The sequence below is a fragment of the Gekko japonicus genome, unplaced genomic scaffold (assembly GCF_001447785.1).
Source record: "Gekko japonicus isolate JY-2015 unplaced genomic scaffold, Gekko_japonicus_V1.1 scaffold172, whole genome shotgun sequence".
NCBI classification, from domain to species: domain Eukaryota; kingdom Metazoa; phylum Chordata; class Lepidosauria; order Squamata; family Gekkonidae; genus Gekko; species Gekko japonicus.
In genome coordinates, this window is record NW_015162479.1 from 1,295,877 (window position 1) to 1,307,819 (window position 11,943).

The window sequence follows — 11,943 nt, forward strand, 5'->3', positions numbered from 1 at the left end:
TTTTCTCCCTTCTTACACCTCAGTCTCCTTTTCATTTGATTTGCAGCTGAATGTTATTTGTACTAAAATAAAAACAAATTCAAGAAATAAGAAGTTTTTAAAAATGGTCTTCACCAATGGGGCAGGCTAAAAATCTATCAAAGGAGCTTAGGATACTGTGTTGTATCTAACCAATGTCAAACTCACTGTTCATTTTACAATTTTAAAGTTCCTTAGCCATAGTAACCAGGGAGGGAGAGAATGTAGAGCCAAAATACTTTCGCTTCCTAGGTTGCTTTGATGTGTCAGACACCTTATCACCTCTGAGAACCTTTAGTGTCCTTGGGTCTCATCATTCCATGCTTGCCTTTGTTTTACACACTGGGAGGATGGCACTAAAAGGGGGATGGCTGGCAGTTACATTTGGCCAGTGAAATCCCAGGAGGCAAGGGCGTAGACTTCCCAATTTCCCGGGGGGGGGGGGGGGGGTGTAAAGGCATTGCTAAGTCATTAAAGGAACTGGGACCCAATGACATCATAGGGAGGAGCCAGTGAAATCACAAGCCATTGTCACTATAGAGGCAAATATTTACACTTAACTAGAAATTTTTACAAAGTGGGCATCTATTTAGTAGGAGGTAACCCTGCCATCCAAAGTGAAAGCCGCCAACAAACTCCTCAGCTGGAATTTGGCAACAGCCCAATTTAAACTACCACGTCAGTACATTCCATTATTTCTTAAAGTGGCTTCACACCTTATTCTTTATGCATTACTATACTCTTACAGAAAACAAGATAAATCATAATGTTGATTTAATCCATAGGAAGTGGAGCTGCGGTGGCTCGAGTGGTTAAGACGCTGAACTGCAGGCTGTAGAAGGTCAGTAGTTCAGCAGTTCAAGACCCGGGTGCCGCAAGACGGGGTGAGCTCCTGTCTCTAGTTCCAGCACCTGCCAACCTAGCAGTTCGAAAGCAAGAAATTGCAAGTAGATAAATAGGTACCACTTCGGTAGGAAGGTAACAGCGTTCCGTGCGCCTTGGTGTTTAGTCATGCCGGCCACATGACCACAGAAACGTCTTCGGGCAGCGCTGGCTCTTCGGCTTTGAAACGGAGATGAGCACCGCAACCCTAGAGTCGGATTCGACTGGCTTTCGAGCAAGGGAACCTTTACCTTTACCTTAATCCATAGGAAAGTATGATTTTAGACAAAATATCCAATACAATGGCCAACCAGTTCCTCTGGATGGCCAACAACAGGGGATAGAGGCCAAGGCCTCCCTATGATGCTGCCTACCGGCTCTGGGATCCAAAAGCTTAGTGCCTCTTGAGTGTGGAGGTTCCCCTCAGTCACCATGACTAGTAGCCATTGGTAGACTAATCCTCCATGAATCTATCTAATCCCCTTTTAAAGATGGTTATTCCTGTTGCCATCACTACATCCTCTGGCAGTGAATTCCACATTTTAATCACTCTCTGTGTAAAGTAGTATTTCCTTTTGTCCGTCCTGAACCTACTGCCCATCAGTTTCATTGGATGCCCTCAAGTTCTAGTATTTTAGGGGAGGGAGAAAAAGTTATCTTTGTCAACTCTCTCCACCCCATGCATAATTTTATAAACCTCTATTATGTCCCTCCCTTAGAGCCAGTTTGGTGTAGTGGTTAAGTGCACGGACTCTAATCTGGGAGAAGCGGGTTTGATTCCCCACTCCTCCACTTGCACCTGCTGGATAACCTTGGGCAAGCCGTAGTTCTGGCACAGCTGTTCTTGAAAAAGAGCAGTTTCTGTCAGAGCTCTCTCAGCCCCACCTACCTCACAGGGTGTCTGTTTTGGGGAGGGGAAGGGAAGGGAAAGGAGTTTGTAAGCCGCTCTGAGACTCCCTTGGGTAGTGAAGGGTGGGGTATAAATCCAATCTCTTCTTCTTCTTAGTCATCTATGTTCTAAACTAAAAAGTCCCGGACTCTACAGTCTTTCCTCATAGGAAAGGTGCTCCAACCCTCTAATCATCTTGGTTGCCCTCCTTTGTACTTTTTCCAGCTCTGCAATGTCCTTTTGGAGATACACTGACCAGAACTGTACACAGTATTCCAAATGAGGCCGCACCATAGATCTATACAGGGGCATTACAATATCGGCTGTTCTACTCTGTTCTACTCTAGATCCCTTTCCTAATAATACCTAATATAGAGTTTGCCTTTTTCACTGCTGCTGCACACTGGGTTGACATTTTCATTGAACTATCTACTATGACCCCCAATGAGAGCCAGTTTGGTGTAGTGGTTAAGTGCGCGGACTCTAATCTGGGAGAACTGGGTTTGATTCCCCACTCCTCCACTTGCAACTGCTGGATGACCTTGGGCAAGCCATAGTTCTGACAAGAGCTGACCTTGAAAAGACAGTAATTGAAAGAGCTCTCAGCCCCACTTACCTCACAGGGTGTCTGTTGTGGGGAGGGGAAGGGAAAGGAGTTTGTAAGCTGCTCTGAGACTCCGAGTGAAGGGTGGGGTATAAATCCAATCTCTTCTTCTCTTCTTCTTCTTTTCCCCTCTCAGACGCAGCAAGTTCAGACCCCATTAGCCTCTTCTTGAAGTTGTCATTTAACCAGTTTTTAAGACATAAGAGAACCCATCCTCTTATCCCATGACTGCTAAGTTTACTCAGGAGTCTTTGGGGAAGTACCTTGGCCAAAAGCCTTTTGAAGGTCCAAGTATATAATGTCTACCAGGTCATCGTTGTCTTGAAACTGGCCCAAGGACATGCAGTGAGCTTCATAGCTCAGCTGGGATTTGAGCTCAGGTCTGAGTACCTCACAACAGGAACTCTTGTGATTTGGGTAGTTCTGAAGCCACTCTCATAAAAATGAATTTTACAGGACTTCCTTCTCTTAGGTACAAAATATTTACTGAAACCTTATGTACTGTAAGTTGAAGTTTTTTTAAAAAAAAAGCTCTGAATCATATGGCAGCACAGCATACAACCCAATATGTAATCTGAGCATTTGCTTGTTTAGGAAGTCAGGTGTTGTCCATAGCCCATGATTTAAAAGTTCCCCCCCCCTCAGTTTTTTAACTCAGTTCAATAAGGAACCATAAACAATGGCTCATAATACCAACAACTGTAGTACACAGCATGTATTCCAAAACAGGAAAAAGAATCGACAGATTTTAGGAACTTGATTTTACTATTTGGAAAATTTTAAGGACACTTAAAAAGTATATTCCGAGTGTAGTAGCCTATATTTCAGAACACGCTACAACAACACAGTTATTTGAGGGAAAAGTGAAGCGACTTAACACCATTTCTTTCTTCAGACTACTTAAATCATGAATGTTTGCCTCAAGCTGAAAATCTCAGCCTCCATGGGTAATGTTCGGGGGAGGGGGGAGAAAATACAATACCTGCCACCTTATTACACAGAAAGGTTTGCTACCCCTCAAATGCTGTTTATCAAGATCTCTTTAATCAATTTAATTGCCACTTCCAAGGAGAAAGTCTTGCAGGAGTCCCATTATGCGTTAGAGGCAGAGAGTTCCTAGCTGAAGTGCTTGGAAAGATTTACTTCCCAGTGATCACCTACTTAGATCAAACAGTAAATCACTGACTCTTGTTATGGTGTTTGTTTAGGTGGCAGCAGTTTAGCTGGCCAAGCCTCAATGGCCCCTTACTGAGCTTCTCAGTGTGTGTGGCCCATTTTGCTCTGCAGCTGGTTTGACACACACAAGCCCCACTGTGTATCAAGCCTATTGTTATTTTAATGCAATTCTCAACAATCTAGTTTGCCCTTACCAGTCTACGAGTATTTCAGAAGAGGTAGGACATTTAAAAGCTCTGTAAATAAAATCCTCAAAAGAAAGAAAATCATTAATAAACGATAGAACAATTTTTTGAATTGAGATGCTGCTAAAACATTATACCTCTAATACATTAACTTCGTGCAATTTTTACTACAAGTTCAAAAGACCAGGAACAACCTGAACCCAATAAATAAATGCTGTATTGCATCTGTCAGTCATTCTTTCCCCCCATTATGTAATACAGTATAAACACCTAAAAATTGACTTCAACCACCCAGGTAACATTCAATCTATTTTTAAACAACCTTTTTTCACATGGGGAATATAAGCTATTATAGTATTTTCAACTTTTTTCACTGGATCTTTACAACTGCGCATTAATCTCATCTGCTGTTATACAATAGAATTTCATTCTGTTTCATGTCCATCATGGTATTTTTTATTCATGAAGAGATATAAAATTAGCCAAGATAATTTTATTTTTATTTTTTTGGTACATGGAAGTCAGGAAACACTTCCAATCCTGTTTAACAGGAATCACATAATGCAGAAATTAACAAAAAGATCTTGCTTCATCTAGCAAAGCTTGAGCACAGCTGATACAGATGTGCAACTGGAGATACATCTGCAGTGATATGCAAAACAACACCACTGAATGGGCTGCATACATATTTTGATATCAGCAGAGATATTTATGGGAGGGAAAGCAGCATAATATAGCCCAATTTCACCAGATCTTGGAAGCTAAGCAGGGTCAGTACTTAGAAGGGAGACCACCAAGAAATACCCAGCAGAGGAAGGCAATAGAAATCACCTCTGCTTCTCACGTCTTGAAAGCCCCTTTCTTGGGTCACCAAAACTCAGCTGCAACTTGACAATACTTTAGACAGACACACAATGATATTCACCTCCATTCAGGACTACTAATCACTGCCTATGGCTGTAACTGGACCAAACCCTAAAATATTCGCTAGAGTTGGGTGATAGTGAGATATTGAAAAAATGGTATTTAGCAGAGATAAGATAGTCCAGCAGAGCCAAAGTAAAATAATTCAGACTGAGAGTCCATGTGTGATTAAAATATAAAGTTTTTACTAAATTCTAGCATGGGAAGGGTAACTGAAATGAAAATAACAACAGGGATGAAAATAACAACAGAGCATAATTGGCTACATCCTTACTCTACAAAGACAAAACTAGAAGAGAGAGATTATGGCTACTCTTCTTGTTTCTTCAGAACACCAAAGACGGGAAGAGAAGCCATAAAATTGTAATACACCTTGACACTTTAGTCCCAATCAAATTCCTAGATCAGGGAGAAAATTCCGGGGCATTCTACAGCTAAAGAACATTGGTTACATGAGAAACATGTGACTTCCTGTGAGTAACATAAACAAACATTTAACCCCAGATATACTGAGTGTTTTCAACTTGTAATACCCAACAGCTAGCCATGCCATTTGTATGTTGAGCCAGAAAATCTAGAAAGCCGTGGAAATCCAAGTCATCAAAGAGAAATAAATCCAAACTACCAATACAGAGCCCTGACCCAGATGGCTCAGACTAGCCTGAGATCTCATGAGATCTCAAGCAGAGTCAGCCCTGAATAGTACTTGAAGGGGAAACCACCAAGGAAGTCCAGGGCCTCTTCATAGAGGCAGGCAACAGCAAACCACCTCTATTCACTTCTTTAAAACCTAAAATGGAATAAGATTGCATACAATCATCGCATGAATAACACTTTATTCCCACTCTCTAGAATGGTTCTGCCAATGTTTTCATACAACAGCATATGAGACAAGAGGGAACCTTCCAAGACTCCACAGTACAACTATGATGGAGTTCAGAAGTAGACTCCCAACATCATATTGCAAACTAATCATTCAGAAATCATGGAATCATCAAACCACTGGGACATGACCACCAAACTCAGCTAGCCTGTCACAGAATCAAGATACCAAGAGGCCCAAAAAGACTCTACAGTGTCTTTGATCCAGGTGACTTTGGTCAGGCCTGATTCAGATACTGATTCACTTAAACAGCCATGGGTTTTACTAAATCAGATAATTAACCTTTTGGTAACAGGCACACTTCAATGTATTTTTGGTATAATACGTAAGCAAAAATATTACTAGAGAATCCTTGCTTCCATTTTGTTTATTTAGAATATGTTTATGTCACCTCTGCAGGAACTTGCTCCGGGCAACTTACAAAATAAAAATAATAAAACAGTAGCCCAGCATAAAAACAGAGACCATAGCACAGATCACAGACAGATTCCAGACTGAAATAGTGCTAAAAAGTCAACTCTTTAATTAAAAGTCTTATGAACAGAAATGTTTTGGCCTGGCAATTAAAAGAAAGCAACATAGGCACCAGGCAAGCATCAAAAGGAAGTTCATTCCATAAGGCAGGCACCACTACTAAGAAAGCCCTGTCTCTAGTTGCCATCCACCTTACCTCTGAAGGTGGGGGCACAGAGAGCAGGGCTTCTGAGGCAGATCTTAATTGGTAGGCTGGACAATATGGGAAGAGGTGGTCCCTTCAAGTACCCTGGTCACAAGCTATTTAGGGCTTTTTATGAAAGCAAAAAAATACGGTAGTACCCTCCATTGCTTCTACATAGATAATTGAATGACAAAGATTACATGAGCCCATCAATCACTTTTTTAACAAAAGTAAGCAGGTTACAGGAAAGAGCACCTTCTAAGAAGATGCTCCAGATCCATTCAGACACTCATCTTCCAACAATAGCTAGCTGTCCCACTTGATAAGGCTCCTGTTCTCAGCATAACATTAATCACCATACAAAGTTATCTGTACTCAAAATATTTTCTTAAAATATATAAAAGCTGTGTTAATTCATTCTTGGTACCTCTAATAGTTAACAGAGAATATTTAAAAATAACAATTACAAGTTTCTCATGCATATGACTATCTACGTGGAACGTATTTACTTGACACACTGCTGCCAGAATGACTTTTCATGCCTGCCGTACGTGTGGGCTGGCAAAGACAGAATTCTAGGATGCAAAACACCTAATTAAGTCATGAAACATTTGCTTCCTTAGAGCACATTTTTCCAGTGCTTTGTCTAGCTTACTGCAAAGTGACTCAATAATCTACCCTACAGCTATTTCTTTAAACTAACAGTTCCAAAGGAAGACAGATTTTGCCAACTGGATGTGCCCCCCATCAGCCCATCTTTTTCTACCCCAAGTTTTAACTCATTAGCTCTACTTTCTTTAGACTAAAGGCTCCGGTCACTAATATTTGGAAAACAGAGTTAACTGCATTTCCATAAACAGTTCAACAAGAGGAGGCAAGTAATGCATAAAAAAGACTTAATCAGATCAGCTCCATCTCTACAGCAGAGAAAACTGGAAGTAACTTTGACTTTGACTCAGTCTAATATTTCTACAGGTAGAAAGGTTCCCACTTGGAATGAGACATTCTTGCCTCGCCCCTACCACTGCAGCCCCAAATGCCTCTCTCCCAATACACTGCTCCCTACTTAAACATTTCATAATTAAAAAGATAAAGTAAAGTTTATGTTGCTAGGATTTTTAAACTGTTCTTGTAGGCACAGTTTTTTCTTTCACCTCTTCCCCCCCCCAAGTTGATCAATACACTGAGCATTATGAAATTTTTCATTACAGAACTCCTCAAAGGCAAAGTTTAAAAAAAGTTCTCTATTATTGTTCTACTATGTGAAATTGAAATCAAAATTTATTTGTATTTACCCATAAGCCATTACAAACAAAGGATTAGAGTAAAATTTCTACTATGCATGAACTCTTGTTGGAAATATATGAAAACAGAGCAATACTTACAGAAACATCTTTCAGATTCTTTTCATAGGAAAAATTAAGGCACTCTCCACTGGCTTCTCCTTTCGAAATATCAAAATTGTATTTGTCTGTCTGTCCTCTGAACAACAGCACTTTTTGTAGTTCTTCAATGTACTTCTCTCGTTCCATTTCCATGTCAGCAGCCTCCTTAGATATTTCATCTTCAGTCACTGAAAGAAGCAAATGATATGAATTAAAATTAGATTCAGAACAAAGGTTTTTTTTAAAAAAAATCAGGTATTGCTGCTGCACCCCAACACACACAATATTTGAAGTGGTTCTCACAACACTTTCATGTACCTCCATTCAATTTTTTTTAAAACGAAGGATTACAATACTGTCACATCTTAAAAGGATTTTTTCAAAGTACAGAAGGACAAAGGACTTAGTCATGCCATCCTTTCTCACTTTCTGTGACTTAGGTAACAATTTACAAGTTACATAGAAACTGAAGTAAATCATGTAAAAAAATCAGTATCTCTGTATCCTTGGTTCAATCCAAAGAAGAGCTTGTGTGTCCTAAGGGTACTTATGCTGCATAGCGAGGGCCATCCCTTTTACCTGCTGCCCACTACTTCTTGTGCTACTCCTGAGGGTCCCCTGATATTCAAGAGCAGTTTTGGGGGTGTCACAGGGAGCTGCTGAAGACAACAGGTGGCTGGGACAATCTGCCTGCATTCTTTTGGAGTCCTCTTAATGAATTCAGAGTTTCTGCTTGATCCTGTGCAAAGATAGGTGCGGCTAAGCCCACTGAAATCAAGAGGCTTACTTGCTCCTAACTACCACATAAAATTACACCATGAATGTCCTGCACCCAAACCAAAGCTTGTGGAAGACCACAGCAACTACTTCAGTGACACTTCTATGTATTTTCAATAGTTCATAACATCTGTGGGAAGATTAACATCAAAATCTTTGTTGGTCTTAAAGGCCTAAAGGAGCCACTGGATTCAAACTGTATTCTGCTGCTTCAGACCAAGAGGCTACCCCACCTAAATCAAAATCCATAGTCTGTTTTGGCTTCTTATCGCCTTCTGGGCACAAGAGATGGCACAGTCTTGATGGGATAGACATTTCATGCAATTATTTATGGTATTTTTTCAATTATATATTATTTATAGCTCTGTTATAGTGTGTGTGTGTGGGGGGGGTTCTCCTTGGCACAGCCCATTATTGGAGTAACTGGCAGCAAAGACAGCCTTCATGCCAATACTAGGTTAGTCAGGCCTGTCAATACCAGAACAGTTTTACATCACATTTTGTAACCCACCTACTACTTGTGGTTTGTTGGTTTTTTATCATACGTGTAATCTGCCTTGGATCCCAGTGAGAAATCATCATCCATAGGACTATCAGCTCACTCTGAAGTAACCAGGGTGGGGGGCGGTAAGGCCACTCACTTGGTGCTGGGCAGCATTCAACTAACCTGTAGTTGCTATAAGACACAGGGTGGCTCAGTACCTCTCAGCACAATTCTGTGCAGCAAATAAACATGGCACTAGAAAATGATGTTCTGGCCACCCCCATTTTTTTTTTAAATAATTTTTTTATTGGTTTTCAACAAACATCCCCACTGATTGCCTTCAGTGAGGTACAAATAAACATACTAGAACAATGACATACAACACATACAAAAACAACCCTAACCCACCCACACCAAATAATTTCTGATTTCTTCCCCTATCACATGTTACATGAGTTTGGTTTAATTACAAATAATAATCCTTAAGATTCCCTGTCAACCAATAAATATTAATTGGCTCAAATTCTTGATTACCTTCCATCCAACAATTTATATCTAACTCTGTTAAATCCATTCAGTCTGGATTCTAGGTAAGAAAAGAAAAAATAAATAAATAAAACGTATTGGAAATATAGAAGCCTCTGTTTGGCATTTAACAAAAAACTTATTGCACCTTATTACACCTTACCAACCATTTATACCGTACATTCTAACCTCAGTTACCCTACATATATAGCATCTCCCAATTTTAATTATATATCCTTCGGTCCTTAATCACACCATCAGCTTTTCCATCAATTTACACAATTACAACTTAATCATCTGCTGAATTTTATCCTACCCCAACTTTAGTTTTTTAACTTTCAACTAAGCTCATTTTCTTAAACAGTCAACTTCAGAAAAGCAATTCTAATACACACACCTTAGACCATTTTACCTTATAAATTTTTAGCTCCTAATTTACAAAAAAAATTTATACTTTTAATATCATCGAATCTAATTTAATTCATTGTAATTCATTCAAAAGGTAAGTATAATTCATTCACTAATTAATCTCTCAACTCAGTTTTTACCATTAAATCTAGATTAAGGGAAAAAACATAATTTAACTTATATAGTTATATTTTCCATCAACTCAGATATGCTAATTTCAAACAATTATTTAATTATAAGATAATACCATTTCCGTGAACAGTCCATTTCAAACAAATAATTCTTCAGCTTATACCAACATCCATCCCATCTACGCTTAACCCAATAACTTTTCCATGTACTTCTTGGCTGCTATAGTTCTCAATAGTTCCTTTTTAAGTTGATTTTCGCCGTTTTCACACAAATGCCGTGGGTTTTTGTACTCCCTCAATATAATCACGGAGAAGTCCTTTCCATCTATGTATATAACCTCTTTCTGCTGCTTGGTGTCTCCATATTTCTTTATATATTTCTTTATTTTTCCCCTCTTTACTTCATTTTTTTTCTTCCAAGAGGGCTTGGACCTCCGCTTTTTAGTCCTCCCTGTTTTCCGTTTTTTTCCACTTTCCAAAATCCTTTCTAACGGAGCTACTTCTTTTATTCTTCCTTCTGTCTTTAAAAATTGCAAATTGAGCTTTGTTTCTTGCTGCTCTTCAATCTGAGTCAACTCCTGTGAGCCTGTTTGGGCTTGTGTCCTTTGAATTGGTTCTTCATTATCTTTATCCTCTACACGAAATGGTTGGGAATTTCTCAGAGTCTTTTCCCATACCAATTGCCATGCTTTACTCAGTTCTTCTCTCAAACTTTGTTGGAACTGTTCCGACCTGAGTTCCGCTTTAAGGTTCAAGATTACTTCCTCGCAAATAGACGCCACCGCCATTTTCTCATTCGGTTTACCACTCCATAAAGGTGCTCTCCTGTGCTAAGCACCTTCCTAAGCGCTTCTATAGCTAGTAATACTGTTCATTTTATACTGTAAGAGTGCTCGAAACACACACCAAAGAAAATAGTCCACCACATTAAAAGTCCGGATGGTCGTTGTTTAGAAGCACGGTAAACCATGCCTCTGCCATCCCGCGGTCCTGCTTCAGGGCACTGGCGGACACACCCCCGATTGCCGAATTTCGGGAGGGCTGGCCACCCCCATTTGCTATAGGTATATAGACACATACACACAAACACACACACACACACATATATACACACACACGCACACTAGTAGAAAAGCCCACTGTAAACTCAATACAACGAACTCTAGCAAGACCCCGGGGTTGAGAGCTCATGACATGGAGCTCCTGGATGTTGGCATCACCCTCCTTGTTGGCCGGCCTCTCCCACCCCCCCGTGTTGCCGGTTTCAGTGAGCCAGCCGGAGCCATTTAAATGTCTCCCCGGGGCTTCTCGGGTCCTTCCTAGCTCGCCTGCCTTGGCGGGCGAGCTGTGAAGGGCAGAGGGGCTCTGTTAGGCTGCTCTGGCTGGCCTGCCTCAGTGAGGCAGCCGGAGAAGCCCCGGAGAGCCATTTAAATGTCTCCCCACACCCTCCCGGGTCCTTCCTAGCTCACCTGTCTCGGCGGGCCAGCTAGCAAGGGCACGGGGGGGCTCTGTCGGGTTTCTTTGGCTGGCCTGCTTCAGTGAGCCAGCTGGAGAAGCCCCGGGGAGTGATTTAAATGTCTCCCTGCGTCCTCCTGGCTCCTTCCTAGCTCGTCTGCCTCGGTGGGCCAGCTAGGAAGGGCACGGGGGGGGGCTCTGAGGGACTGTCTGTTCTCTCCTGAGGAGAATGTGTCTTCTGAGGAGATTTTTGTTGTATGCCGGTTCTGTGGGCGGGACTCATGCAACTCAGCCACTGGCTAGGGAGACCCTGCGAGTGACAGATCAGGGATCCAATTCATTTGGGAGCGTGTGGATGTTCAGGAGAGTCCATGACCAAAACAGAATTATATATAATAAATAAAAGCCGAATGGTGGTGGCACTTCTCTAGAACATTCCACACGCTCCAAAATCAGTTCACTCTCTGATCTGTCATTCAGAGGGTCTCCCTATCCACTGGCTGCTTTGCCTGAGTCCTGCCTCCAACATTCTAAACATTTTGCTAATCCTCTCCCCCCC

The 11,943-nt window shown here is 41.0% G+C and overlaps 1 protein-coding gene across 1 annotated transcript in view; it reads right to left on the reverse strand.

Moving 5' to 3' along the window:
- XRCC4 (X-ray repair complementing defective repair in Chinese hamster cells 4) overlaps window positions 1–11,943 on the reverse strand; it is a 185,517-nt gene that overhangs the window by 156,542 nt on the left and 17,032 nt on the right. Inside the window, exon 3 of the mRNA XM_015405830.1 lies at window positions 7,605–7,792. Coding sequence (XP_015261316.1) covers window positions 7,605–7,792 — 188 coding nt within the window. The remainder of the gene's footprint in view (window positions 1–7,604; window positions 7,793–11,943) is intronic.